Source organism: Natator depressus, chromosome 4 (genome assembly GCF_965152275.1).
Source record: "Natator depressus isolate rNatDep1 chromosome 4, rNatDep2.hap1, whole genome shotgun sequence".
Taxonomy (NCBI): domain Eukaryota; kingdom Metazoa; phylum Chordata; order Testudines; family Cheloniidae; genus Natator; species Natator depressus.
In genome coordinates this window covers 135911666-135938522 of record NC_134237.1, presented here as the reverse complement: position 1 = coordinate 135938522, position 26857 = coordinate 135911666, and the positions used below count along the sequence as shown (strand labels likewise).

At 52.2% G+C, this 26857-nt stretch overlaps 1 protein-coding gene across 1 annotated transcript in view; it reads right to left on the bottom strand.

Moving 5' to 3' along the window:
• Positions 1–26857, bottom strand: part of FBXO41 (F-box protein 41) — a 69328-nt gene that overhangs the window by 2500 nt on the left and 39971 nt on the right. Inside the window, exons 9-15 of the mRNA XM_074951948.1 lie at positions 23002–23097; positions 21338–21456; positions 20721–20879; positions 19302–19417; positions 14870–17899; positions 13696–13829; positions 7721–7878 (exon numbers count right to left, since the gene is read on the bottom strand). Coding sequence (XP_074808049.1) covers positions 17837–17899; positions 19302–19417; positions 20721–20879; positions 21338–21456; positions 23002–23097 — 553 coding nt within the window. The 3' untranslated portion in view covers positions 7721–7878; positions 13696–13829; positions 14870–17836. The remainder of the gene's footprint in view (positions 1–7720; positions 7879–13695; positions 13830–14869; positions 17900–19301; positions 19418–20720; positions 20880–21337; positions 21457–23001; positions 23098–26857) is intronic.

The window sequence follows — 26857 nt, the reverse complement described above, 5'->3', positions numbered from 1 at the left end:
GCACACGGAGTTGGCTTTATTTCAGAAGCCGGCCTTGCTAGGACTCTCCCTCCCCGCCCCCCCACTAGCATTTCCACCCAAGGCTACCCATGATTGTACAGCAGCAGCAGCAAGCCTGGGCCCCGATCCTGCCCCCTGGCATGGTTCTGAATTTGGCCCAGGAATCTTTACCCCCCTGCCTGGTGGACTCACAACTGGACTGGGCAGAGCACCAGATGGGGTCAGAAGCCTGCCCCTTTCTAACACTCCACGCAACCCACCCCCACCGACTTCATGCAGTTTAAACCAGAACAGAATTTGTCCCATTCCCTTTAAGGCCACTCCCCCTCCGCCATCCCACTCTCTAGCCAACCCTTTGGGAATTCCCTCTTTAGAGCGTTGCCTGGTGTGTACCAACCCACACAAGCCAGGACCCACTGAGGGAAGGTGAGCACAGTACTGAGAGGTGACCATCTAGTGACCTGCCACTTTAGATGATCCCAGCATCATCCAAGGCAGTTCCAATAAGGGAACCAAAGTTTAGAGGCTTGGCCAACGCACGGGGGGAAAGCCTCCAAAGGAAACCTCCAAAGCAGAGGGCACTTGTCTGCTTTGGGTTTTGTCACACGCCTAGAATTCAGCCAGGTTAACTGAAGAGTTCACCCAGATTTCTTTTTCGATCGCTCAAGGGCTAGGGCTGTCCAGGGTCCGGCCGGCTAGGCCCAGCTATTGGCCTGCTTCCCTGCTGGACAGTTAATAGGCCTGGTTTATAAGCCCAGCAACAACAGCAGAGCCTGCTCCAGCCCCAGTCCTGTTCTGGATTCAGACTCTTGCCTCCAACCCTTCCTTGACTACCCCTGCTGACTGTGCCTCTAGCTTATCCTTTGGCTTCTGACTCCTGGCTCTAACCCCTGGCTCAGCCTCAGGCCTTGCCCCTGCTGAGTTCAGTTCTAATCAGTAGGCCAGTCTCTTGTGCCAACCATTAGGCAAGACTGCCCACGACTCAGTCAGTGAGAGGGGTTCTGGTGCTCCGGGAGCCTGGGTTACGGTTTTGGGTGGAACCTGTCTGCAAGTAAGTGCATTCATAAGGACCTGGCCACCATGTCAGTTTGCGCAAACAGGACCTTCGGGAGCTGTGACGCGAGAAGAGGCCCCACAATCAATGGCAAACCAAACCCACCACAAAGCTTTCACCAGAGCCTCCCCTCCAGCTTGGAAACCAGACCACTGTTTCCGCGAGCTGATCCGGCAGCAGGGGCTTGATTCTTCATCACTGAGGTCAAGGTGAGTCTTACTATTGTCTTCAGTGGCAGCTGTATCAGGCCCTCGATTCCTGGAACTGGTCTGGCCACAAATAACTTATCTTGGTGCTTCAGCCCAAAGAAACCAACTGCACATTTGTTTTGAACCTCAAAATCAGTCTGGGTTTTGGCTGATGGTTCAGGCTGATTATGCTCATCTCTAAAATGCCCTGCAACTAGACAGGAGGGAACCTAACAGGAATGAATAAAGCTATGATTTGGTCGCGGAGATCGTGGACGTCACGGAACCCATGACTTCCAGCGACCTCCGTGACTTCAGCCCGTGATGGTTGGGAGCTGCAGGGTCCCCCACTGCCCATGGGGGCAGGGAGCTGCTGGCAATGCCTCTGGCATTCCCCGCAGCTCCCGGCCGCCGCGGGCCCCTTGAGCTGTGGGCAGCGGGGGTACCCCACAGCTCCTGGCTGACTTGGCAGGCGGGGGCACCCCACAGCTCCCGGTCCCCACGGACAGCGGGGACACCCCCGGAGCTGCAGGCAGCAGGGGTACCCCGCAGCCCCCAGCTGCTGCTGCAGGCAGATCCTAGCCCCTGCACAGCTTCCCCGCTGCAGGTGGGGACCCGCCGATCCCTATTTTGTCACGGATATTTTTAGTAAAAGTCACGGACGGGTCACAGCGTCCGTGAATTTTTCCTTTTTGCCCATGACCTGTCTCTGACTTTCACTAAAAATATGTGACAAAATCTTAGCCTTAGGAATGAATAATAAACAAAATACCCCCCAGTTCTTCAAGTGAATGGCGAATACCTGCATGACATAGAGAAACACAAGGAAATACAGCTACAAGATCTTTGGGACAGAGGCCATCGTTTTGCTATTTGTACAGCACCGTGCACCATGAATCTGGTTCCATGACTAGGGCTCCAGCTCTCCCAATTTCATGGGCAGGCAGGTTAGAAGTTTAAGATAAAAAAAAAGTTTTTTATAAAACTGATCAAATCTGACACCAATAAACCATTTTATGATTTTTTTTTACCTAGTTAAATTGGGACATTAGTAGCATTAAAATAGTCGATTAAAAACCAGTTCTTGCCTCTATTACTGATGCCAACCAAGATCATTACAAGTGAGGAAGCTGCTTTTTACCTTTTGCCCTGTTTGTTCGCTCAGTTGAAAACCAGGTTGGTCTGTTTCAATCAGTTCCACTCACTGGTTCTCTCAACCCCTGGCACAGTGCTGCCGGCTTTGGGTTGCAAATGCCATGGAAGGGGGGCAGGGACGCTCACATCCCAACTGTTTGCAGTGGCATTTATAAAAATAATCCATGTCACACAAACATGGCTACTGATGGGGAAATTTGGATCCAAATCAACCTGATATGGGGCCCTGGAGGAGGCTGGTTGGTTGCAGCTGCCAACTCACCCTGTCAGCAGGTGTTAGGACACTGCATAACGCTGCTGAACTTCTGCTGACTTATGGGAGCAGATGTGGCTCCGTAACATCAACCTAGAGCTGGCAATGGCTCTCTGGGCAGGGACGGTCTCCCCCTGCCCCGGGTTTGTACCATGCCTACCGCAGTGGGTCCTGGGCCATGTCCAGAACTCCTAGGCACTACGTTAATACAAATCATAAATAAAACAACAGCAGCAGGGAACAGGAACTGGGGAATTAAGATATGGTGGCCTGGCAGGGAAACCCTACGGAGAACGTTAGGCTGAAGTTTATGTCGTGTTATTGTTTATGAGCTGACACACAACTCAAGCAGGGGACAAGCATGGACACAGTGCAGAGTCCATGGGGTCTGCGGAGGAGAGAGCCAGGGCCCACACCATTTATTGATTATCACTACAAAAGGTTCCCCCGCTCTCCTGCTGGTAATAGCTCACCTTAAGTGATCACTCTCGTGACAGTGTGTATGGTAACACCCATTGTTTCATGTTCTCTATGTATATAAATCTCCCCACTGTATTTTCCACTGAATGCATCTGATGAAGTGAGCTATAGCTCACGAAAGCTTATGCTCAAATAAATTGGTTAGTCTCTAAGGTGCCACAAGTCCTCCTTTTCTTTTTGCGAATACAGACTAACACGGCTGCTACTCTGAAACACACCATTTATATATCCCTTTAAATCCTCCCCTGCTGGAGTGGAAACCCAGACCCAACAGGAGGGGATAGTGCAGGAGAACAGGATGTGAGACAGACTGCAACAGGGGGGCTTGCCCCTCAGAGCTGGAGGGCATGGGGCCAGCCAAGCCTGATTACCCTGTGCTGCACTAACACCCTGATGGAGGATTCCCCCTACAAAGGGCAGCAGGAACCTGCAGAAGGGGGATGCTCAGGGATCAGAGATGGCTAGGAGTGAGCAGGCTCTAGCAGAGTCCTGGCGGCTAGGACTGAGACTCCAGCCAGGTAGGGCCTGGGTGTGGCCGGCCAAAGCCACAAATGCCCCTGGAAGGAGGGAAAGAAACCTTTGTTTTGTGTGGACTCGTGGCTGGACTTTGTTTTGGGATTTTGAGTTCTATTTGGCGTTGGTATTTCTGATTACAAAAAACCTAGGTGACATTTTATTTGAGCAGTGGGGAAACTGAGGCAGGCTTCCAGTAGCATGACTGTCAGACATCAGGGGGTGCTCTGGAGGCGGCTGGCTCTGTTATGCTGACTATAAATGCAAGGTGAAACAGACCGAACCTGCTTCATTGTTCAAACTGAATGAAACGCAAAAGGCAAACAGACAGAACAGACGGTGAAAAGCTCATGAGGTTTGTACGACTGCACTATTTTAGGGGCGGGAGGTGTCAGTAACCTGGGCAGGGAATGGGTTAAGTATCGAGTTTTTAACCTTAACTGCGCCCCTCGATGCTGCATTTCCATCCAACACGCCTCCTTTGTCGCCGAAAGGGGGACACTGGGGGGACAGCGAGCAGCAAAATTCAGCATGTGATGAAACCTTTGCATTGACAACGTAGCCTATCCGGTTACAGCTTTATTTCCTTCTTGTTAAACATGCTGGACAAAAGGAGGAACCTGATTGGCCAAAAGTGTGGGGGTGATTGACCAGGCATCATAACCACTCACGGCTGGGCGTGGCTCTCGGCAGGCACATTGCCAGAGTGAAAGGGAAAGGTCGGGCAGCAGGACCCCGGGGGTGGGGGTAGGGGGCAGTTTCCAAGTGACAACCTGCCTTCTCTCGTGCTCAGCGCAAGTGGATGGGCACTCCACAGCTTTTCACTGCTACCCTCTCTCGCTGGCATTCCCTGGACATGGATCTGGGTCCGCACAGCTTGGGAGCGATGGATTCAGGGCAAAATCACCACTTAAGAAAAGCAGCTGCTGGCATGCACAGCGTTTAGCTGGTACAGTGAGCCCGCAGCCTCTCCAATTCTCTGGTTTCATGCCACCAGTGGATACGCCAGTAGGCTCTGATGAATGCTACGGACTACAGGCCAAAACCTGTTGCCACTTTGGTGGGGTTGCAGCTGCTCAAATCCTGTCTGAATTTAGCCCTCTGTACCTCAGGGCCAGGAGACAGCCCTCCTCAGCCAGCCAAGAGAAGTCATCGGATTGTCATAACAGAGCCAAACATTTTGGAGTAAAAGAACCTTAAAAACGAAGGTTGGCTCATGTTACCACCTCCTCTCCTTCTCCCACTCCACAGAGCTCATTCCCATTGGCCCCAAACAATATGGCACTCAGGCTAAACCTAAATCAGGCTAAACCTAAGTTTCATAATCACTAACCAACCAACCATAATTAAAAAGAGAACGCCGCTTAACTTTGGCAAATGGCCTTAAAAACAAAACAAAACAAACAAACAAACAAAAACCACCACCAAACTTCATGCATAACCTCAGAAAAAAATAGCCACCATAGACCTGATCAATGGGGCGGAGGTGGGTCTGACATAGCTCTGGGGTGAACAGTAGCTATAAATTACTCTCTCTAAGACAAAAACAAGTCTTTAGATTTTTTTAGCAAGCAGGGACCAAGATCTATGGGAAGCCAAAACAAAAAAATGACAGAACTAGTGGCCACAGTAAAGGTACCCCGGATATGAGAAATAGAAGAAAGTCACCCCAGAATCTTACAGGTCTACTGTCCATAAAGTGCTACTTTATATGTAAATACAGTGTATATGTCAATTGATGCTCTATAGTCAGATCTCCCAGCTTTGGAAGGAAATTTCAAACTATCTTTGGATGGAAGAAAGGCAAATGCACCACCTGATACAGACAACATCTGCCAGGGATGGAAAGGACTGCTCTTTTCCTAAGGGTCTCTATTTTGACTGGGTCTTCTGCTGCACCCAGGGCTCCTGCATGTTCAAATGAAGAGCACAATGGGAGCTCATCTGCAAGAGCTTCGTTAGGAGGAGGAGATGGAGAAAGAGACCGGCTGGCTCTGGTCACAGGCTACATGCTTTAACCAGATCAAATCCAGACTGTGGGGCTTGAGCCAAGCTCACTGGAGTCCCTGGGAGTCCTTCCTCTGACTCTGCTGGGCTTTGGATCAGGCCCATGGCTGGCACGGATGAAAAGTCCTGCCTGTCTGATGGGTGTTTGCCAGCGCAACGTGAAGTGAGTTTGCTGAGCCTCGGCCAGCTCCCAGACGACATGTGGCCATCTCACACTGCAATCTGAGTGGAGGTCTTAGCAGAGAGACTATGCAAAGAGCTGACCCAAAACTTAGCCCCGAGGTGGGTCCCTCTGGCAGCAGGGTTGTAACACATTGCCCCCTGGCACTTTGCCATGACTGCTGCCCACATGGTACCCAGGATGTGGGCCCAGGATTCCACACTCCGGGGCTGACAATCTGGCGCTTAATTCTCTACCAAAAACCCAAATGAAAATAATTAAAAAAAAAAAAAAAAGTCCCACACTCAGCAAAATCTCCTCCGTCTCCCAGCAATGTCGTAATGTGTCGCAGGAAGACAGGATCCCCACAGAGCAATGCCTCACTCATTAGATTCGGGCCTGTGACCTCTGACTGCCATCCAGTGAACGCGCTTGGGAACACTCCTGCCCGGCACTTCTCCACAACAGTGGCTTGGAAGTGCCTAGAGTAACTGATCAAGCTGATCTCCAGCTCAGCGGCTGGGGTTGGAATAGATTTTAGGGCCAGATGGTGCCATTAGCTCATCTGGTCTGACCTCCTGTATAACACAGACCAGAGGATTCCACCCAGTTACCCCTGTATTAGCCAGGCATAAGTTATTGGGCTCACCAACTCTCTTCCAGAAAGCCATCTACGCTTGATTTGAAGACCTCAAGAGATGAAGAATCCACTGCTTTCCTTGGCCGTCTGTTCCAATGACTGACCCCCCTCACTGTTAAAAACGTGTGCCTTGTTGCTAATTTGATTTGTCTGGTTTTATTTCCAGCCACTGTTCGTGTTATGCCTTTCTCGGCTAGACTGAAGAGCCCTTTAGCACATGATGTGCTTTTTGCTTTCATTCCCGCCCCCCTATTTGCAGGCTCTTGTACATTAAGACTTCTGTGCAATGGAAGATTATTCCCCAAACTCCTTTACTCATCAAGGGAACAAAATATCAATGCTTTTCTATTGTCTTACATAATTAGGGAGCCCTGCCGGTCTAACGCCAGCCTTTGTACAATTCAAAGCAGTGCCTGAGTTTGATGTTACATAGCACTACACAAAGCAGAAGACACAGAGCTAGCGACTGGCAGCAGAACTGGGAACGTCAAGAAGCTGTTTAACCCCTTTGCAGAGCTGGTTGGTTGGGGGGGGGCTTTTGAGGGAGCACTATGGCGGAGGTTGGGGGGGGTTTCTGGCAGTTAGGTAGGGGGCAGCTCAAGGTTGTAACCTACTAATTGTAATGATAATTTGAAGCTATATAGCACTTTTCATCTGGAGATCTCAAAGCGTCATTATCCCCCATTTATGAATGGGGAAACTGAGGTATAGTTTCTTGTATGGCAGTGAACTGTGGGCACTGAGGAAAGCTGAAGATAGGCAGATTGGCGAGTCTCATCAGCTGCTCCATATCAAATCGATAAGATCAGCAAGGAGGACATTCATAGCTGAACCCAGCAACTGCCTCCATCAGCACTGGGTCAGGTTCGGAGGCTTTCTTGGTACAGCCATACTATTAGGAGGGAAGACCAATGAACTACGAAACCAAGAAAGTTTGCTACTTGGCTGGTGGCCACACGGAGGACCCCAAAAGCTTCAATGGCACGATAAGATTGCCAGTGATGGACACAGACTGAATATCTGCCCAGACCACCTTAAGGACCTAGCCAGAGATCGAGCCAAATGGTGCTTGGATCTGCACAGGGATGACCTTCCTTTGGGATCCGCCTTGATGATGAAACTGAAGCTCAGAACAGGTCTGTGATTTGTCCAAGGTCCACAGCAGAGCAGGGGCCTAGAACCACTGCCACGGGATTCCTGGTCCTGCGTGCCCACCACAGGGCCGCATTGCCTCCTCGAGCAAATCCCAACCCCCCTGTGCTACCTGTACCTGGAGCCCTTCCTGGATCCCCGCACCGCACAGCGTAGAGACACGAGGTTAGCGGACAGCGGGCGTCTTGCTGAAGAAAAGGTCTCTCCCTCTTTGGAGAATGTCGTGGCGGGTTTGCTTGCGGCCCTAGCAGGACTCGGCCTCCCAGCTGTTGAGCTCTATAAACAGGCACAGATCAAAATAGGAGACGAAATCTCTGACAAAGTAGCTACGCGTTTCGGTGTGATCTGTGGGGTGCTGACTGTTCTCTCTGCAGCCAGGCGCTGAGCCCGTGAGTATGAGCGAGCCACCTGCCTCAGCCTATTGTGCGGCTCTCCTGGGGACGCTCCCCCAAGGCAGGAGGTGGGGTGCAGAGCCCAGGAGGGGAGGAATGATAGGGCTGAGTTCAGATGCTCACTCGAGCACCCGTTCCATTCTGGAATAGACCAGACTGCAGGAAGAGCAGCCGCACAGCCTGAATGGCCAATCCTTTCCATGAGAAATATGAAACAGACACAGAGCCGGGCCCAAACCGCCCCTGGGGCTCAGATAGGAGCTCCTCAAAAGTGCAGACGGTTTGGATTGGGTGTCCTTGTTCAGTCTAGACATGGGTGCTCGTGTTGGCCCGCGCCAGAGTTCAGTTGTGTTTGCATGTGGCATTTTGGTCAGGCCCCGCTCCACACGAAAGCAACCCACAGGGTCCCTCGCACCACTGATGCCTCATTAGGCACTGGCGGGCCCCCTAATTTCCAGAGCCGTCCGTTCCCACTGCAGCCAGACTCTGAACGCACCTGCACTCACTGGGACGCTCAGTTTCTGTAGCTCTCCATGGCCTCCTCACCTTCAGCAGGGATCTGAGAAGAGATTTACCTTCTCTCCTGTCTTGCCACCTCTCATGAACTGCCCCGGAAGGAACTGACCAGTTCATCCTCTTAAAGAAGGTGGAAACCTGACTGTTCCTCTAAGCCCATGGCAGATCTGACAACATGCAATAGCTGATCTTCTTGCTGATGAGATCTCAGAAGCTACATGTGTTTCCATGAGAGCATCCCGGGTTTCAGCGTTACTCTGAAAATCCAGCCTGCTTCCCCCAGAGAAAAGAGTGCATCTACCCCACCCGGTAGCAGAAGCTACCCGTTTCCCCCAGCTTTCCCCACAATAGCCCTCCTGTGGCTGGAGATTTACTGCTCAGTTTTTATTTAATCATCAAAGGGGTAGGTGTGTTAGTCTGTATGGAGACACACACTCCTCCAGGGTACGTGGGGAGGAGCGCTCCAGCAAGAATCCAGGAAGGAGAGAAACCTGCAGGCTTCCCGGTGCTGCCTTCTGTCCCCCCCGTCCCTTGCAGTGTCTGGGGGGAAGGGAGAAGAGAGGAAGGGCACCTGCAAATCTCAGTTTCATTGTTACAGTTTAGGGCAAATTGACAAGGGTCTGTGTATTGCACAAGTCTGCCTGCCCCAGTCCTTTAGCGATTGGCCTTCTTGCTTCATTGCTCCCGTTCCTCAGCCTCCCTGTATTTCCCAGTCTCAAAGGGTGCTTTCTGCAGGTACGTTTTTTAGGGCTGGATTGCCAAAAAAAAAAAAAAAAAAAAAGAGTGTGTATGTGTATATATGGGGGGAGGCGGGGAACCCAACAAATTCATAGAATCATAGAATATCAGGGTTGGAAGGGACCTCAGGAGGTCATCTAGTCCAATCCCCTGCTCAAAGCAGGACCAATCCCCAATTCAATCATCCCAGCCAGGGCTTTGTCAAGCCTGACCTTAAAAACTTCTAAGGAAGGAGATTCTACCACCTCCCTAGGTAACGCATTCCAGTGTTTCACCACCCTCCTAGTGAAAATTTTTTTCCTAATATCCAACCTAAACCTCCCCCACTGCAACTTGAGACCATTACTCCTTGTCCTGTCCTCTTCTACCACTGAGAATAGTCTAGAGTCATCCTCTCTGGAACCACCTCTCAGGTAGTTGAAAGCAGCTATCAAATCCCCCCTCATTCTTCTCTTCTGCAGACTGAACAATCCCAGTTCCCTCAGCCTCTCCTCATAAGTCATGTGTTCCAGACCCCTAATCATTTTTGTTGCCCTTCGCTGGACTCTCTCCAATTTCTCCACATCCTTCTTGTAGTGTGGGGCCCAAAACTGGACGCAGTACTCCAGATGAGGCCTCACCAATGTCCAATAGAGGGGGACGATCACGTCCCTCGATCTGCTGGCAATGCCCCTACTTATACATCCCAAAATGCCATTGGCCTTCTTGGCAACAAGGGCACACTGCTGACTCATATCCAGCTTCTCGTCCACTGTCACCCCTAGGTCCTTTTCCGCAGAACTGCTGCCTAGCCATTCGGTCCACTTAGGTCAATTTCACTGTCATAGGATTTTAAACATCGTAAATGTCACGATTTCAGTTCTTTAAATCTGACATATCACGGTGGCGAACCTGTAGGGGTTCCGACCCAAAAGGGAGCAGTGATGGTGGTGGTGGTGGGTTTGCAAAGTTACTGTCCGGGGGCCATGGTATTGCCACCCGTATTTCTGCGCTGCTGCTGGTGTGGGCACTGCCCTCAGAACTGGGCAGCCGGAGGGCGGCGGCTGCCCGCCAGGAGCCCAGCTCTGAAGGCAGCGCCCACGCCAGCAGCAGTGCAGAAGGACGGGTGGCCTGGTGTGGTATTGTGCCAGCCGCCGCTCCCCAGCCACCCAGCTCTGAAGGCAGGACAGAAGTAAGGGTGGCAATGCTGCAACCCTCAAACAGCCTTGCAACACCCCTCTTCCCCCACCCCCGGCGACCTCCTTTTGGGTCAGGACCCCCAGTTTGAAAAATGCTGGTCTCCTCTGTGAAATCGTGTAGGGTAAAAGTACACAAAAGACCAGATTTCATGGGCAAGACCAGATTTCACAGTCCGTGATGCATTTGTCACACTCACACACACACACACACACACACACTCAGAGCATATGTGCCCTCATGTACTCTGTACCACCTGGCGGTCTGAGCACTTTGCTACACAAGTTTGGCTAGGACTCAGACCCGCTGCGTTAGGCCATGTCTACACTAGCGAGCTGACGGCGGCAGGGCTGTACCGATGCAGCTGTGCCGTTCTCAGACGGCTCGTGTAGCCGCTCCTTGCCAACGGGAGAGAGCGCTCTCCTGGACATAATAAACCCACCTCCACGAGCGGCGGTAACTATGTCGGCGGGAGAAGCTCTCCCACTGACAGCCCTGGCTATACCGGTGCGTCTGTCAGTGTCACTTCTGTCGTTCAGCACTGTTTGTGTCACACCCCTGAGCGACATGAGTTATACTGACAGAAGTGGTAGGTTAGACGTGACCTTAGCTATTAACCTCGCCTACCCACTGTCAGGGAGTTGTTTTAAATCAGTGGATTGCACTGTACTCCCCGACCTTCCATTGCTCAAGTTGCAGGCGTACGGTGTGGAGGAGACACAGCGCCGGGTGGAGCTGTTTTTAGCCAAGTCCGAGATGGCCAGTCTAGACAGCTGCACAGGCTTGGCTGACTCAGCACTGAGACACCTGCTCTTCACCTTGGGAACTGGATGTGAATTTCAAATTCCCAGAAGCCAGAGACTTGATCATAAGAATGGCCATGCTGGGTCAGACCCAGGGCCGGTGCAACCACTAGGCCAACTAGGCGGTTGCCTAGGGCGCCAAGTGGTTGGGGGCGGCCAAAAGCATGCTCCGGGGAGGCGGTGGAGCGGAGGTGAGCTGGGGCAGGGGGGTGCGGGGAGGGCCGCCTGCAGCAAGTAACGGGGGGGAGAGTGGCACACAGGGGAACTGCTCCCCGCCCCAGCCCACCCCTGCTCCGCCTCCTCCCCTGAGCACCGCCCCGCTCTGCTTCTCTCCCTCCCTTCCTTTGTCTGTTTTAAACCTGTTGCCTATTAATTTCATTTGGGGACCCCTAGTTTTTGTGTTGTGAGGCGTAAATAACACTTCCTTATTTACTTTCTCCACACCATTCATGATTTTATAGACCTCTGTCATATCCCCCCTTAGTCGTCTCTATTCTAAGATGAAAAATCCCAGTCTTATTAACCTTTTTTCATATGGAAGCTGTTCCATACCTCTAATCACTTTTGTTGCCCTTCTCTGTACCTTTTCCAATTCCAATAGATCTTTTCTGAGATGGGGCGACCACATCTACAGGAACTGAAAACCATGCTCCTTGCAGGTTCCCCCTGCTTCTCCACCTTTCATCCCAATTGTGTCCTCTCCATTGAGGGAGCAGGGCAGGCCACATGTTTAGGGAGAAAAACACAACAAGCTGGAGTAGCAGGAGACAACCGGTCTCGTATGTTTCCTGCCTTCCTGTAAGTGAAGCCTTGATGTAAGTAGCTGGGCCTTGCTATCTGTGAAATAGGCCCCACCCCTGTAAATAAGACCCCGCCCCTCATTACAAATAGTCCATGAGGAGCCGCAGAAATCCCAGACGAACACAAATCCTCCCTTGGAATATGCAGCCAGAAGGGACCCCCTGCAGCAGGATTGCTGACAGCTTAGGAATAATGTTGCACCACGTGGCTTGTGTCATGAGTGTCTGGGCCTCCATTCCTGGCCCTGCAAAGCCAAAGAGGCAAGGAAGGTGCCTGCCCCACAATCAAGGGTGGTTGTTTAGCATCAGAGACAGAGTCTCCCCTGCCCTCACTGGGCGTCTTTCCCATGTTCCTCAGAGTCTGCGGCACCAGCCAGCAGGCTGGGGGCAAAGTGCCCCGTCTTCGCCCAGTCACAGGAGGGGAGGATTTTGCAGCTGGGGCTTGGTACAGTGGCTGCTCCGGGAAATGATGGTGGGTGAAAAGCCCTGACTGACCATAAACAACTAGTAGCAGGAATCAAGAGCATTCACACAAAGGGGTCTGGCTGGCCTGGAACCCAATCCAATAACTAGACCCCCTGCGCACTGCAGGTGGGGAGGGCAGCACCCAGTTATTCTTCCCTAGCGGCGTGTCTAACCCCGAGCGCCCGGAGTCGGTCTGGACAGTCACAGCCCCCAACGCTCCTCTTCCCTTGTTGCTCAATCCAGCAACTATGTACCACTCTCCACCCCCGCCGCTCCCACACGTGGGCTTGTCTACCCAAGCTCGGGTGTGAATTCGGTCAGTTTGCATCAGCCGACAAGATCTGGGTTGGACAGTGAAAGTTCCACCGTACACAAGTCAAGGGTTCCCTGGCCCTTTCAAGCTGCACACATATCCTGTGGAGCAACGGGCCCGAGATCTGGACTTTCCCAGAAAAGTCCCTTCAGCCACAAGGGACTTTACAGTGCCAGGCCCAATGTGGTGCCCACATCTTTACAATCCAGCAGCCCTTAGTCCTTGTAGTCAATGGGGCTTTGACCTGAGGAAGGACTGCAGGGTAGAGGCTCAGACAGGCAAGTGCAAGTTGATGGGGAAGTACACTTCTGGGACAAGAAATAGCCAACACTAAAGACATAGAGCTGATTTACTAGTTGCTGATAATCGCACCGTACAGAGAACAGTTCCACATTACCCATCACTGTCTCAGCGTGCAGGAGTCTGCAAATCCCTTCTGCACGGCGGAGGCACGGTAGCTGCCGCACGGACGTGTCATTACGCCTGCTTAGTGCCAGGAGGCACAATTGCCAAGGAACGGGACAGGCGAGGAGCCCCTTGACTGTCTCGCCATTGAGTCAGCAGATGGGCGAGCAACAGGGTATTTGAAATGGGGAAAAACTAATCAGTGAATGTGACCATTGACTTTACCAACCCTGCCAGGGAAGACCAGGCACATCCCAGGACTTCTCTACACCCTATGTAGTTAACATGCCCTTAAACACACGGATTGCCATGTCAGCCCACAACGCTGCTCTGTTTAGCCCAATACCCTGCTTCTGACATTGATTAAACCTACACTTAACACGTCCGAGGAGGCGGGGACTTCCCAGCCCTTGGCCTCCCCCAAACACCCCGCCCGCTTGTGCAATACCACCCTAGGGCAGGGGGGAAGTGGATTTCTTACAGACCCCAGCGGGGGAGTCAGCTTATTTCCCAGCGTAGCCATTTGTTTGTGAAGATCCCCAGACTGGAGCCATTCAAAGCGCTCAGCGCTGCAGAGTGCCTGGCGAAGGGCATGCCATGATGAGTTTAGCAAATGATCCTGTAAACCATGGGAAAAAGACAGAGATGAAGAAAAATGCCTTCCCAGGCGAGGAAGTGACTATGGTTAAACCTGGAGTTGCTTTGCCCCTCTGAGAATCAGGCCACTGACGCAGCTGCCTAAAGCCGTGAGTAAAACTAAGTTTGTGTGTAAGTCTTTGCGAGATCAGGGCCTAACTCTGGATTTAGTAGCCTAGACCTTAGGTATCCGATTTTTGGCCTAAATGTTCAGAGCCAAGGAACAACTTGTCAGTGCTGACGGGAATCTCTCTTGTTTTCCCTGCCCTTGCAAATTCAGTTCAGCAGTTCACATCCAAACTGCAATGGGATCTCTTCGCAGGTTTGGGGCACTCAGCTTCGGGGTTCCAAACTAGGCCGCCTTTTAACAATGGAACGGCAGAATCATGTCCTGCCGTGTCCCATTCTCTGACTCTTTCTCTGCCTCTGCAGCAGTGAGTCCCTCAGGCTAACTACACAAGCAGTAAGAAAACGTGGCCTCTCTTTGAAGTATTTGTCCCATGCAACTCAGCAGATGATCAGTAATGATCCTTAGCTACTGGCTAGAGTGCTTTTCGACTTCAAAGCACTGCAGACATTACTGTAACTGATTAGAAGTTATATAAATGGGGTGGCTTACATTTCATTTTCTATGCCCAAAAGACTGGTTCGTCTGGGGGTGTGTGCGTGTGAGCATGTAGTTTTTGATTAAAGGATTTCCACAGAACACGAAGGCACAAGTCCGAAGAAGGACTTGAGCCCATGACCCGTTCGTTTTCTAGGTGGGGGAAGATGGCACAGCGAAGTAACAAATTCAAACTACAATGCACGGCCATGATTCACAAAAGCCAAGTGAGGGGCGGAAGGGATGTGTGTCACACACAGACGAACCACACGCCACTGCACCGGGATCCACAAGCAGAAAATACGATAAAAAAAAGCCTGACTTTTCAAAACCAGTAAATAACATTTTCAAAGAATTTTCGGCTCCCCTCCTCCCCCCACTCCATCCAAACCAGGAAAGAAATTTGCCACAGAACATACCTAACTCTCCCGATGTCAGATGGGCAGGCTTCCCATGTGCTATTGGAAACAGCTTGAATAGTATTGGAGACAGAAAAATTGAGCTAGCAGCAAGAATCTTCAGTCTTCAGACGTGACGCTCAGACAGGATAGTCTTTAAGCATAGTGTATAAACATGCTGAGTATATAATTTTTCTTTAAAGTCTTCTTTGTTTTGTTTACAGAAATAAATACTTACTTTGCTTCTTTTAAGGTCATTCCCTAGTCTCTGCACAATGTCAGAAGGTGACATCTCAGTTTACAGGACTTGTAGCCACTAGTCTGACTTGTGTTAAAAGGTAGCAAAATGTGGCTTTTCGGAGGCTGTGTTGTTCTCCTTTCCCCTGTATTGTAGCTTCTCTCTTTTTGCTGGTTGTGGCATCCTTTTCCCCCCTCTGCCTGTGGATTTGCTTAAAAGTCCTTGCTCATTTCCCCATATTCCTTCCCATGCAGAGAGGGCAGTGACAGAACTACAGACTTCAACAATATGGCCAATTGTTATTTTTCAAGAGGTCCAAGGTGACTACAAATCCCAGCATGCAAAGGTTCCAACTGGATGCCGCTAAGAGGCAGGATGGCACACTGCATGCTGGGACTGGTAATCTCCTCTTGTTGCCTCTCTGGCTCCATTTTATGCACATTAAGCGCAGCTCCCGTACTCCTGGAAAGCTATCATCAGCTTGTGAAGTTTGGGTGTCCCTGCTCTAGAGTTGTGTGTTACAAAAGCAAACCCTAACTAACCCACCCTGCTTTCAGAGGAGACAAATTAAATCCAGCAGTGGGCTCGAGCCCCCTAACGGCTGGATCTGTATTTCAAACACCCTTAGTTAATGGGCGCTTCGATTGGGGAGTTCGGTTCAGCCCGTTACGAAGGGAAAGCCTGTTTGCAAAATTCAGAGCCGGATCTAGTTTTGGATTTCGAAAGCCTGCCCCTGAAGTGCAGGGGGTTTGTGTTGGAGTTACCAGGGGCGAGGTGGTTTGGATTGGTCTTGGATTAACTGCTAGATTCCTCCCTCCCCACACAATTTTCTTCAGATTTGGGAACTTCTGAGATTGGCGCTCTCATGGCACATCAGTATGTAGGAGGCTGTCCTGGATCCCACCCACTGCAGGAGGGCCAGCTTGTCCTGCTGGCTCAGAAGGCCTCCGACCATCTCTTCATTCCTACGAAGGGGAACCAGAGAAGGTGCCACGCCTATTGGTCGCTTGACGAAGGGTGGATGGAGGAGGAAGGTGTTTGGAACCGCCACCGCACCCCCGTCATCCTGAGAGAGACCCAACTTCGGCCAAGTCCTACACCGGGTGGCTGATGGCTTCTTGATACACGCAGCCCAGAGCGGACGATGAGCACCACCTCCACCATCCAGGTCAGCTAGTTTCTCTGCCTCTGGAAGGCAGGACAGGGGAAGAGCACTGTGGGCACGGCATGGTGCTTTCACCACTGGCTAGCACACCGTCTGTCTCTGGGGCAAGGAAGCAGGCTTCTCGATCACGGCTCAAGCGTTGATTGCAGTTGAGGGGGGGGGGGGCTGTTGCATCACCCCGGTGATGGCAGCGCTCCTATAGGCATCACCCGGTGGCATGGAAACCTGCTGGCTGCTTCTCTCTGGAAGTGGAGGGTAAAGAGACATAGACCCTCAAGAAGCCATTTCCTTTGGAGGGAGCAAGTTCTCCTGTCCGGTAATAAGATCAACTTTTGCAAAAAGAACAGGTTTGGTACAAACAGTGCCCATGTGTAATGAATACATCAAGGGCTGCCATCGCTGATCAAGGCAGGGGCTTTGTCACCGACAGAACTGTAGATCTTTGGAGATCAGAATTTCAGCCAATGGATCTTACTTAAAGCTGGTTGGGGAGAGATGTGCCATGGCAGAAGTCTGTCTGTATTCCGAGCAGCAACGTTGACTCTTTTCCTAGGCGCTAGTCCATCTCTGTGCCAACAGCGGGCAATTTACCCCAGAACGAGCTGCCTTGCGGAAGATGGACGCCTCGCCCTGGGAACAAGCCAGGGAATGCTTGTGAGTGCTTGTGAGGACACATGATTCCCCTGATGCCACGTGATTCCCCTGATGAGATGGTTTATTGCCTTTGCAGGAAGGGAATTTGGCTTCCTTACTGGGTGAAGAGGAGACGAGGCTGGATTGGTGTCCTTGGTGGAGGAGTTAGCTCCATGTCGCCAGCTAGCTTCCCAAGGCGCCCCAAGGGTCACGAGCAAGAGGAGCTTTGTATTTTGTGGCTGCGGTGGTTGTGCTGTTGTGGCTGCTGGCTTGAGGGAGGCACTTACCCACGTTGGGTAAATTAAAAAAAAAAAGAGTGTAAAATGTACAGTAATGCTGGGCCTTGGTTCGCCTGGCGGCATTGCCCCCGCCCCCCTAAAATGGAGCTCGGATGGGAGTTGGGATTCAGTCGAGCCACACATCAAGAAAGGCTGTGCAGGGAGCTCCGACTTCCCCAGCGCTGTTTACCGATCCCGACGGCGTGACCGTCAACGTATGGCCGGCGCGGGGCCTGGCTGTACCTCAGTCTTAGACTCATCCACTCAGGTGGCAAGGAGGGGGAAGCTGTGCTTGGTTGGGTCACGTGCCACGTCACTGAGATCCCCAGCTCCCGCTAAACGAAAGCGAGGCTCAAAGAAAGAAATGTCCCCAACACAAAGCTCCTTGGCAACAGGGTGTCCGGCCTAGTTCCTCAGGCAGAAAGAGAGCAGCCGGGCCCTTTCTGGCAGGTCGAGAAGCTACCTTTGTAGCACCGTCACGTCCGCGATATGTCACATACCCTGCCCCACCGAGGGAACGGGTCACTTCCAGTCACTAAAGCCTGCACAAGTTGTGTGCGTTGGCTGGCTCTTCTGTGGCTCCGGGTTTCCAACAAAGGGCGGACGGTGGGTTTGGTTTCACTGTCTCTGTTGCTCAGGTGGATGGAGGACACGCGTCGTCGTTCCCTGCAGGGCTAACAGCTTCCTTCCACCTTAATGTGTAAAATCTTTGAGAAGCCGGGTCTTTTCCTCAGGGCCTGGAAGAGAAGGGCGGGGAGGGTTAAATGCATGGACAGCAGAGCGTATGCATGCATTTGGCTAATACTAATGCAGAGCCAATTAATTGTATGGTGCTGTTCACCTGTAGCTCTCAAAGCACTACAAAGGAAGGGGAAATTCAGAGCAGGGGTAACTCCACTCACACGAATGCAGCTGACACCAGCTCAGAATTTGACCCCATGGACTTTACTATGTAAGAAATATATTTTCAATGGAAAGAGAATTAACTTAGACCCAATTTTCCCTCTGCAGCATGAAGGAACCTCATCCTTCCCCCAACCTTTTCCATTGCACTGGGCTCCAGGCCCTGGGTGGCACTGATAAGGACTGGACCCAAGTTGTAGCATCTCCGTTGACTTCCCCGGAGGAATGTTCAGTGTGACCGTTTGGAATTGTTACTCTTTGGTATTTGCCTCTGCAGCTCATTAGCACTAGGATGTAAATATTCAGATTCCCCAAGGAGAAACAGAGAATGAAAAAAAGAACCTAGAGAGAGAAAGACAAAAAGAAAACTCCCCCGAGAACACAGTGCGGGAGCCCACCTCTTTCACGACAGGGTATGAATAATTCCCCTTGATTTACACAGCTGAACTAGACCCCTGCGGTACCAGAGCTGAAAAGCGAAACACCTGCACATCCAAATAAATCCTACCAGGGGAAGATCCTACCAAGCACTGGTGGCTTGCACAGGAGTGACCCTCAAGCCCTTCACTGCAATCAAATATCTTCCCAAAGATCAGCCAGAGCCGGGGGCTGAAAGGTGGAAGGAAATCCTGGTCTGCCCTCCTCACCAGCCCTTGCGTTGGATCTCATCTCGGGGCAAGCACAAAGCCCGGGGAAGAAGCCCAGCCCAGCAGAACATTACCTGCCCCATACATGCAATAAGCCATGTGCACCCCCAAGAACTGGCCCACAGGGACTCGCTTCTATGTTCTGCACGCTCAGATCCACAAGCACAGCTCCCTTGCACAAACAAGTGCAGAGGAAAGAACGGGGCCCATCTATTACACATTTCTTAACCGTGTTGCTAATAAGGCCTTAGATCACTGCTGCTAAAATCACTCTGGAAGCAAACAGCGCTTCCCCTTATGCTCCTAAGGCAGAGCAGAGGGGGTGGAAATGCCTCCTGAGTATCACCCTGTGCAGGAGTCTGCCCAACTGGCATACAGCTGTCAGAAGGGCTCTCTGCTGGCCGTGTGCCCAGGCCCTGGTGTGCTGTGGCCAGCGAGTTGGGGCCATTCTGTGCTTTCCACTGCTGGGCGGGGGCCTTGGGAATTGGAGCAGCCCTCAGGCCTTGGTCAATGTCCTCAGTCTATTCACTTGGCGGAGCTCAGGAATCTGTGCTCAGAGCCACCCAGGGACCAGCCTGGCTCCCTTTACCTGGAGTTTGTTCACCATCTCCTCAAACATCTTCCGGGCTTCGGGGCTGTTCGGCTCCTTGAAGTAGTCCACAATGCCCACCTGCACCACAATGGACTTAAGGTTCCGGCAGACACCTGGGGCAACAGAGAGACAGCCAGGGTGTGTGACGTGTGGGGAGCAGTGCCCGGGTGCCGCACGGATCCCAGGGAGCAGGCTGTGATGGTCAGTATGGCCACAGGGACTTCTGGAGCACCGGCCCTATTCACAGTCAGTGGCACTCGTGCTCTGTCACAAGGGGGACCGAGCCTTTTAAGAAGGAATGGCCCAGCCCATCTGTGCCTCATTAACAGCCTCTGGATGGGGCCCGATAGGGGGCTGCTGGCTCTATAAAGAGCCAGAGAGGAATGGGAAGAAGCTGTGGCAGGGTGACGCTGCAGGCGAGTTGGGGACTTTTCAAGTCCAGGGAGGGCTGGGAGTGGCTTGGCAAAAGCAGGGAAGAACCAGGTTGAAGCAGGAAGGTTGGGATCCTCTCCCGAGAGAATCCCAGAGCAAAACACTCCAGGTGGGAAGGCTGGGGACGGGTTGAGGGGAGACGAGGCTCCCTTTCTGGGAGAAGCCCCAGCACTGAGTATTGTTGTGAATTATATATAAAGATATTAGACCCAGGAGGGGAATGTTTTAAAGATTCTGCACTGGTGGAGTTTATGTAAGAAGCTCTGGAGAGGGTAAACTGAGGCAGGGCACCTGCTGAGCAACCGCGGGCCGTGAGGGGGTGGTCACGGTGTTACCTGCTTCAGAAGCGTTTGAAAACCCCACACTTGAGACAGAAAAGGCCCTCTATTGACCTGTCCTGTCCCCCTAGGTATTTATCCCAGGCCTGATCCTGCCCCTTAGAAGGTTTTCTCCTGCTGTCCACTCCAGTTTGCAATGACTCCAAAAATGGTGCACCCACCATGTCCCCAGCAGACTTTTATGCCTTTCATCGTTGGGAAGCGTTTCTGGATATTTCACCTACAATTTCATCCCAGGACGCCTGGCGAAACCACCTCAACCATACTCCCCACCCTGCTGAGCTGGCCAAGGCTGGAAGTGATACACCCCACCTGCTTAACACTGCTGGGGATCTGTAGCAATGAAGATCTCCAGTCCTCATGCATGTGCAGAGGACCAGATTGTGACCTCCGTTACACCAGGGTAAATCTGGTGTCACACCATGGACATCAGTAAAATGACTTCAGATTTCTACTGGTGTAAACGGAAGCAGAATCTGGCCCGTAGCCTAGGACACCAACAAGGGGCTGCGACTGTCCACAGTGACTATTTAAACAGGATGTGTTGTGTTGTTTTGCCCGTTAGCTGCTCCGATGACAGTCCTACGGGGGGGGCTGTGGCTGGGAGTTAAAGCGAGGCTTCGCGGTGCCGGCAGTCGCTACTCACTGTTGAAGTGCAGCAGGGCTTTGGGGGTGACAGGCGTGGAGGTCAGCACCAGCATCTCCAGGCCCTTCAGGCCCTCCCGACACACCTCTGCCGCCACCTCCTGGTTAATTTCCGTCACGTGGTCGAGTTCCAGCACCTGCAGCCGCATGCAATTCCGGGCTGGCGAGATGAAGAACACAGGGTCAGCTGGGTCAGCGCTCCTGGGAGTCGCAGCACTCAGCGGGGAGAAGCAGCCTGGGGGGCGGTCTGGCCTGAAGCTGCCTGAACATTTTGTGGTTGGGAACATGAAGGATCTGATGGGAACGGAGGCAGGGCCTGTGTGTTGGCACATGGGGACCAGAGGCGGGACTTGTGTGGAGAGGAGGCGGGACCTATGTAACACTCTCTCTCAAGACTTGGTCCACATGTTTGAGACTCGCCCCGCCCCCGAGCTAAATGCCGCCAGTGGAAATTTTGTGGTGCCCAGGGGAATATCAGAGAACTCCCCCAGTACGGACACATCTCCCGACATACATATCAGCATTCCCAGCACAGGGCCGCACCCAGCGGAACACGTCCTGCGCCCATATCCCGTTCTACCTCCACTTCGCAGCATGAGTGAGTCGATTTGCATTTACCTAAAGAAGCCAGTCCCTGAATTCCACAGCCCGCGCCACCGACACCCAGCGCTCTTAAATGCGGCCAGCATCGGCCGATCATCTGAAGGCAGCGGTTGCTGAAACGTGTCGGCTGCTGGCTGCAGAGGAAAGGGGAGGAAATGAGGAATTGATCAATTATCCCAGTTACTGTAATGTCACTAAAACACAGTCCTCCGGCACTGGGAAGAGAACTCATGACCTTCTGCTTCAAAATTCAGGCTGCTACCTTTAGAGCTAAGGAAGTAATACTGGTCACAGTCTGTAGCAATAGGTCTTATACCCTGTGTGTGTTTGTCATACTAGAAGGCAATACACGCTCACAGGGTCTGGTATTCCTTCCACCAGAGGTCCTGGGTACTTCAGTGACCCATTTCTAAAGGTCTTCTCCACCTGCCCAGCCACTGAAAGAAGTAATTTCCACATGTCTTGATCTGGGTGTGCCCAGCGGCGTATTAACGCCTAGGCCGACAAGGCCTAGGCCTAGGGCGGCAAATTTGCAGGGGCAGCAAATTTATAATAGGAGCCAGAGGCTGCTTCCCCCGGTGCCGGTTCGTGCCCTCCGCCCCCAGCCCCACCCCAACTCCACCCCTTCCCCGCCCCCTCCCTGCCCCTATTGGTCCCGTTCCCCAAATCCCCGCCCCAGCCCCGCCTCCTCTCCTGAGCATGCTGCGTTTCCCCCCTTTCCCGCCTCCTTCGCGAAGCTGTTTCATGCACAAGCACTGTCAGGGAGCGGGAAGAAGCAGGACTCGGCGGCGCGCTCAGGGGAGGAGGCAGAGTTGGAGCAGAGGTGAGCTGGGGGGGGGGCAATTATTTCTGGGCCTAGGGGTGGCAAAATCATTAATCCGCCACTGGGTGTGCCATAAGTCAGGTAGAGTTAGGGTACGTAATGGTATTGCCTAACATCTACTATGGCAAAAGAAAGGGAAGATTCTCAGCTGCACGGAAGAGAGGAGGTGAATAACCTGACCTAATTTCTACCTCCCCTGAACTGTGCTGTTATCTAAGTCATGCACCTATTAGCACTTCGAGATTTTTTTCTGTACTCTGCAGAGTGGGGAGACCTCCAGAATCTTAATGCCAGAAGATCACAGACTTTAAAAGTGAGAGAAATTACAGTCATTTATTAAACAGTGAGACTCAACACCCTTCTCTAAACACACGAGCCCGTCGGGGCTGCTATTACATAAGCGGCGAAGAGCTCTGGCAGTGGTCTGATGTTCAGGATTGGCCGTGCCCTTCATCGGGTCCTTTGCAACTTTTGCATCGCTGTTAGATGCAGCTGCAGAATCCTAAGATGCTTTAGCCTTTATATCTAGAGACGGGGCTGAGCTCCCCATCCCAACATCCTCTGAGTTCGGGTCCGGGATTTTGGTTCAGCCCAGAGAGCCCAGCGACGACATTTGGATCTGGAACCCAACTTATTCCAAGTTCAGGGGTGGAGCAGGGACGGGAAGAGGTGGGGGTGGGGCCTTGGGGGAAGGGGTGGAGTGGGGGCGAGGCCTGGGGTTGAGCGGGAGTTGAGCACTCCTGGGGAAAATTAGAAGCCGGCTTGGGGGTCCACGGAAAATTTTAAATCAAAATGGGGGTCCTCGGGTTGCTAAAGTTTGAGAACCGCTGAGTGGGTGATTTGGGGCTACTCTTACCAAGGGTGCAGTGGCGCCACCTGCAGTGAGATGATGTCCCTGCAGCCTGCTCCCAGTGCCCAGATGACTTCATGCCCCACAGGGTCTGTACAACTCCTGGAACAAGACAGAGAGCCTGCTTTAATATTCCCCAGCAGAGACGCAGCCCAAGGGGTTCTTTGAAATCTTACGGTGCCAAAGGGTGGAATTGCCTAACGTAGCGTCAGCTAATCTCCGTAGCCCTTGCATCAGGGAGGGGTTTGTGTCTGGAAATCCAGGCCTGGAGAACAGCAGAGGGTTATTATTAATGCTCCATATTCTTTCTGGAAAAAAACAACAACCATCACCTCTTATTCTTCAGGCCATTTGCAGGAACCAAGTTCTTATCTTTTAATGGGACAAGATGGGGACGGAGGGGCAACCATCAGGGTGACCAAAGTAAGTTCCAGCGCCCCCTCTCTAGCTCACCTGTCCCTTGGGAGCCCATGGGGGACTGTCTGTATTCAGGTAGGCAGAGTTCCCCTGACTCATCAGGCTGCTCAGAAACTCCCCTCAGCTTGAGCTGGTGAAAATGGCCAGAGACGAAGACCCTGAACAGATCAGTTCCTTTCCAACTGCCTGTGTCTCTCTCTGAGACAGTCTTCCCCCTGCGATTCCTTTTACAATTGCCTGCTTTTGCCACCTTCACTTTGTCCTGCGTAGGGAGTTTTCACTGCCCAACCCCCCCACCTGCCGATCAACTTGCCTGAAATGGTCTCTCAACTCAGGCATCCTCTTTAGCATAACTACTGTGTGCTCAGAATACCACTGACAACTCTCCATTGTCAGCCCTGTACCACTGCCCACTGGCATTTCAGCCCAATATGGAGGTAAAAAGGCAAAAGAGAAGATAATTAGCTTCCACATTCAAAACGAAGTTGGCAGTTTGGTAAAGATGCATAGAGAGTTCATAATCTCACATAGAATTAATAAATTATACAGATTCCCCAAATCCCCATGCAATCCTTGGCTCTCTGAGCCTACCAGCAAGGGTGTTAATTAGCCCTAATGGGTTGGGTCTCTCTAGAGCGTACTCTAGGGTGACCACTCTCACGTTCCTGGAATACTGGACGCTCTGGCACTTGCGGGAACAGTGGGGACCTGCCCCTGCCTGCATGACCCGACCCCCGCCAGTGTGACCTCCTATGCAGCATGTGTGTGAGGTCATGCCGGAGCAGATGGAGCAGTGTGCTATTCAAAATGATGCCCTCCGGTCCAATACTGGTCAAAACTACATCCGACAGGGGATAAATGTCTCTGAAAAAGGACTGTCCAGAGTGAAGCCGGACTATCAACCCAGACCAAATTCAAACCAGCAGCCTCCCATCGTGTTACCAACCCCCTGTGCCACCCAGTCCCACAGAGCAATGGGAACCCCTGAGGATCGAGTCCATCCTTCTAATTTTGAATGACCCAGTTCTAAACTTCAAGCGAACCTAAAAATAAGCCAATTGTGTTATCTTGAGCGCTCGTACTTCTCCCACAAAGCCGCCTGCTAAGATTCCCTTACGAGTTCGGCTCGTCCTTAATTAAAACATATGAGTCATTGTGACAGGTGAACACGCTGCCAAGCGCCTCGAGTGCACATGAATATTCGGGGCTGCTGGAGCCATTAAAAGTGAGGAAGGATGCAGCAGCAGATAAATTAAGCGACAGACCGTCATCTCGCATCCCACTCTCATTCATTTGTGGGCCCAGGCTCTGAATCAGGGTCTAACGCGTTTTGCACAATGGGAGCGGTGCCGGAAGAGGATCCAGAGGAAATGCAGCCAGCGGGTTGGATGTAACATATCTCCCTCGACAGCTGCGTGTTAATGCTGGAAATACTTGTAAGCTTTTTGGAGCGAGAGCCGCCGCTTGCTACGTGTATGTGCAGCGCCGAGCACAATGGGGCCCCCATTTCAGTGGGGCCCTCTAGGTGCTACCATAATACACAGAGATTATAATGGTACTAGAGGGCAATGGGGAGACTAGATAGCTCAGGGATTGGTAATGGGTTACACAGCCTTTCACTCCGAGCCCCAGCAGTTTGTGTCTTGTGACCGAGGGGCAGCATGGTTTGGTGGTGAGGCTGAAAACCCAGGTGTTCTTGGCTCTGGTTGCAGGTGGCAGTGAGATAGTGCACGGTAAGGGGGGATTACCCCACACAACACACATGGCCATCTCCACCACAGACGGGTCTTCTCTTTCCTGATCCAGAGAGATGCCGTCACCTAGACCAGACGAGGAAGGAACGAGATGACATCACCATCTCCATGGCTACATCCTGAGCTGGGAACCCAAGGTTCCTGCTCCGCGCGGTGTCAATTTCCTTTCTCATCTTACTCTTACTTTTTGTCCTCTCTTTGCCTTCTGTCTCATCAGAGCCCAGCTAAGCCAGCCGGGGAAGATCTAACCTCACAATAATTTGCTGCGACCAGCGTGGCAGACAAAAAGCTACCCCTGAACAGCCGGGTCCTGGTGAAGAAAGCACCCTACAGACTGAGCAGACCAAAGGAAAGGAACCTGCCAGGCATATGCCAAAGCCAGAGTCCAGGACCGTGTGCTCTGTGCTGCTCTTAGCCAGCCAGCAACGGAACTGCAACCCAGAGAAAGAAGCTGCCTTTTCCTCTCTTCCGTTTTCACATACATTTGATTTAAGAGGAGACAGCATCAGATGCCAGCAACAGAGCCCGAGAGCTGCAGCTCAGAACCAACTTCCTTTGCCCCCCAAACAGGGGAGCTGATGCCCTTCGAGCGATTGTCAAATTAGGAGGATTTTTGTCTTTAAAAGATTCTGCCTAAGTACCGGGAGAGGAAGGAAGGACAGGCCTGCGGGTCAGGTGTCAGCCTGGCGCTCAGAACTCCTGCCTCTGCCCCAGACTTCCTGCGTGAACCTTGGGCAAATCACTTACTCTCTGTGTGGAACATCACTACCCGACACCGCAGGGTGTTGTGAAGAGAAATCCATTAACGGTTGTGCCGTGCTCTGGTACTGTATTAATGGGGCCATGTAAGTACCACAGATAGAAAGAAGCAAGTTTATTACAATGGAGATTAACTGTTGAATGCTTTGACTGTCTTTTAAAATTCTCCCCTTATTTTCCTGTGGGTTCAATAGGTGTTTAAACTAATTCCTTGTTTCTTCGGAACAAGCCAACCCCAAGCCCTGGCCACTGGACCCCGAGCCCAATTCCTTTTAATGCTGGGGAAGAAAAAGGTAACACCAAAGGCCCTGGTTTTCCAGGGATGGTCCCTGATTTCAGTAAGAGCCGCAGATTTCTGATCATCAGGGCCATGTAGGGTCAATTTAGAAGCATCCTTAACTCACCCCCAATTGATCCTCCCCACACGCCCCATCCCCCAGCCAGGGTGGGAAGCAAAGAATGCAGCCTGCTTGTGAAGAGCAGTGAATAGCTCCTCTCAAAGGCAATCCCCGGGCTGACTCCAACCTGCTTCAGTGTCGTTTATCGTGGTGGCCCCAACGCAGGGACAATGCCGCAGTGCCCCGGCAGGTAAATAGAGCCTCGCTCCCGACTGCTCCCCTGGTGACCCTGCCAAAGAGGAAGGCCTGTGCCAGCTTGCCCAGAAAGCTCCCGCTCGTAGCTTGTCACTTCTCCAGCCTTGCCCTCGGCGGGTAGAGCCAGGAACCAGCATTAATACGGGCTGTGCTGGGCCTTGTGCGGCCGTGCCAGGAGGGGAGAGCAGCAGAGGGGCTGGCTGGTGACAGCACTGGGGGCTTCTCCCTGGGATCCTGACTGGGGCAGCGGTGACAGCTCATCCATCCTGTGTGTGCTGCCCCATGTCCCGCCAGCTCAGTGCAGCTTGTGCCTCGCCTTAGCCTCCTCCCCCCACAAGC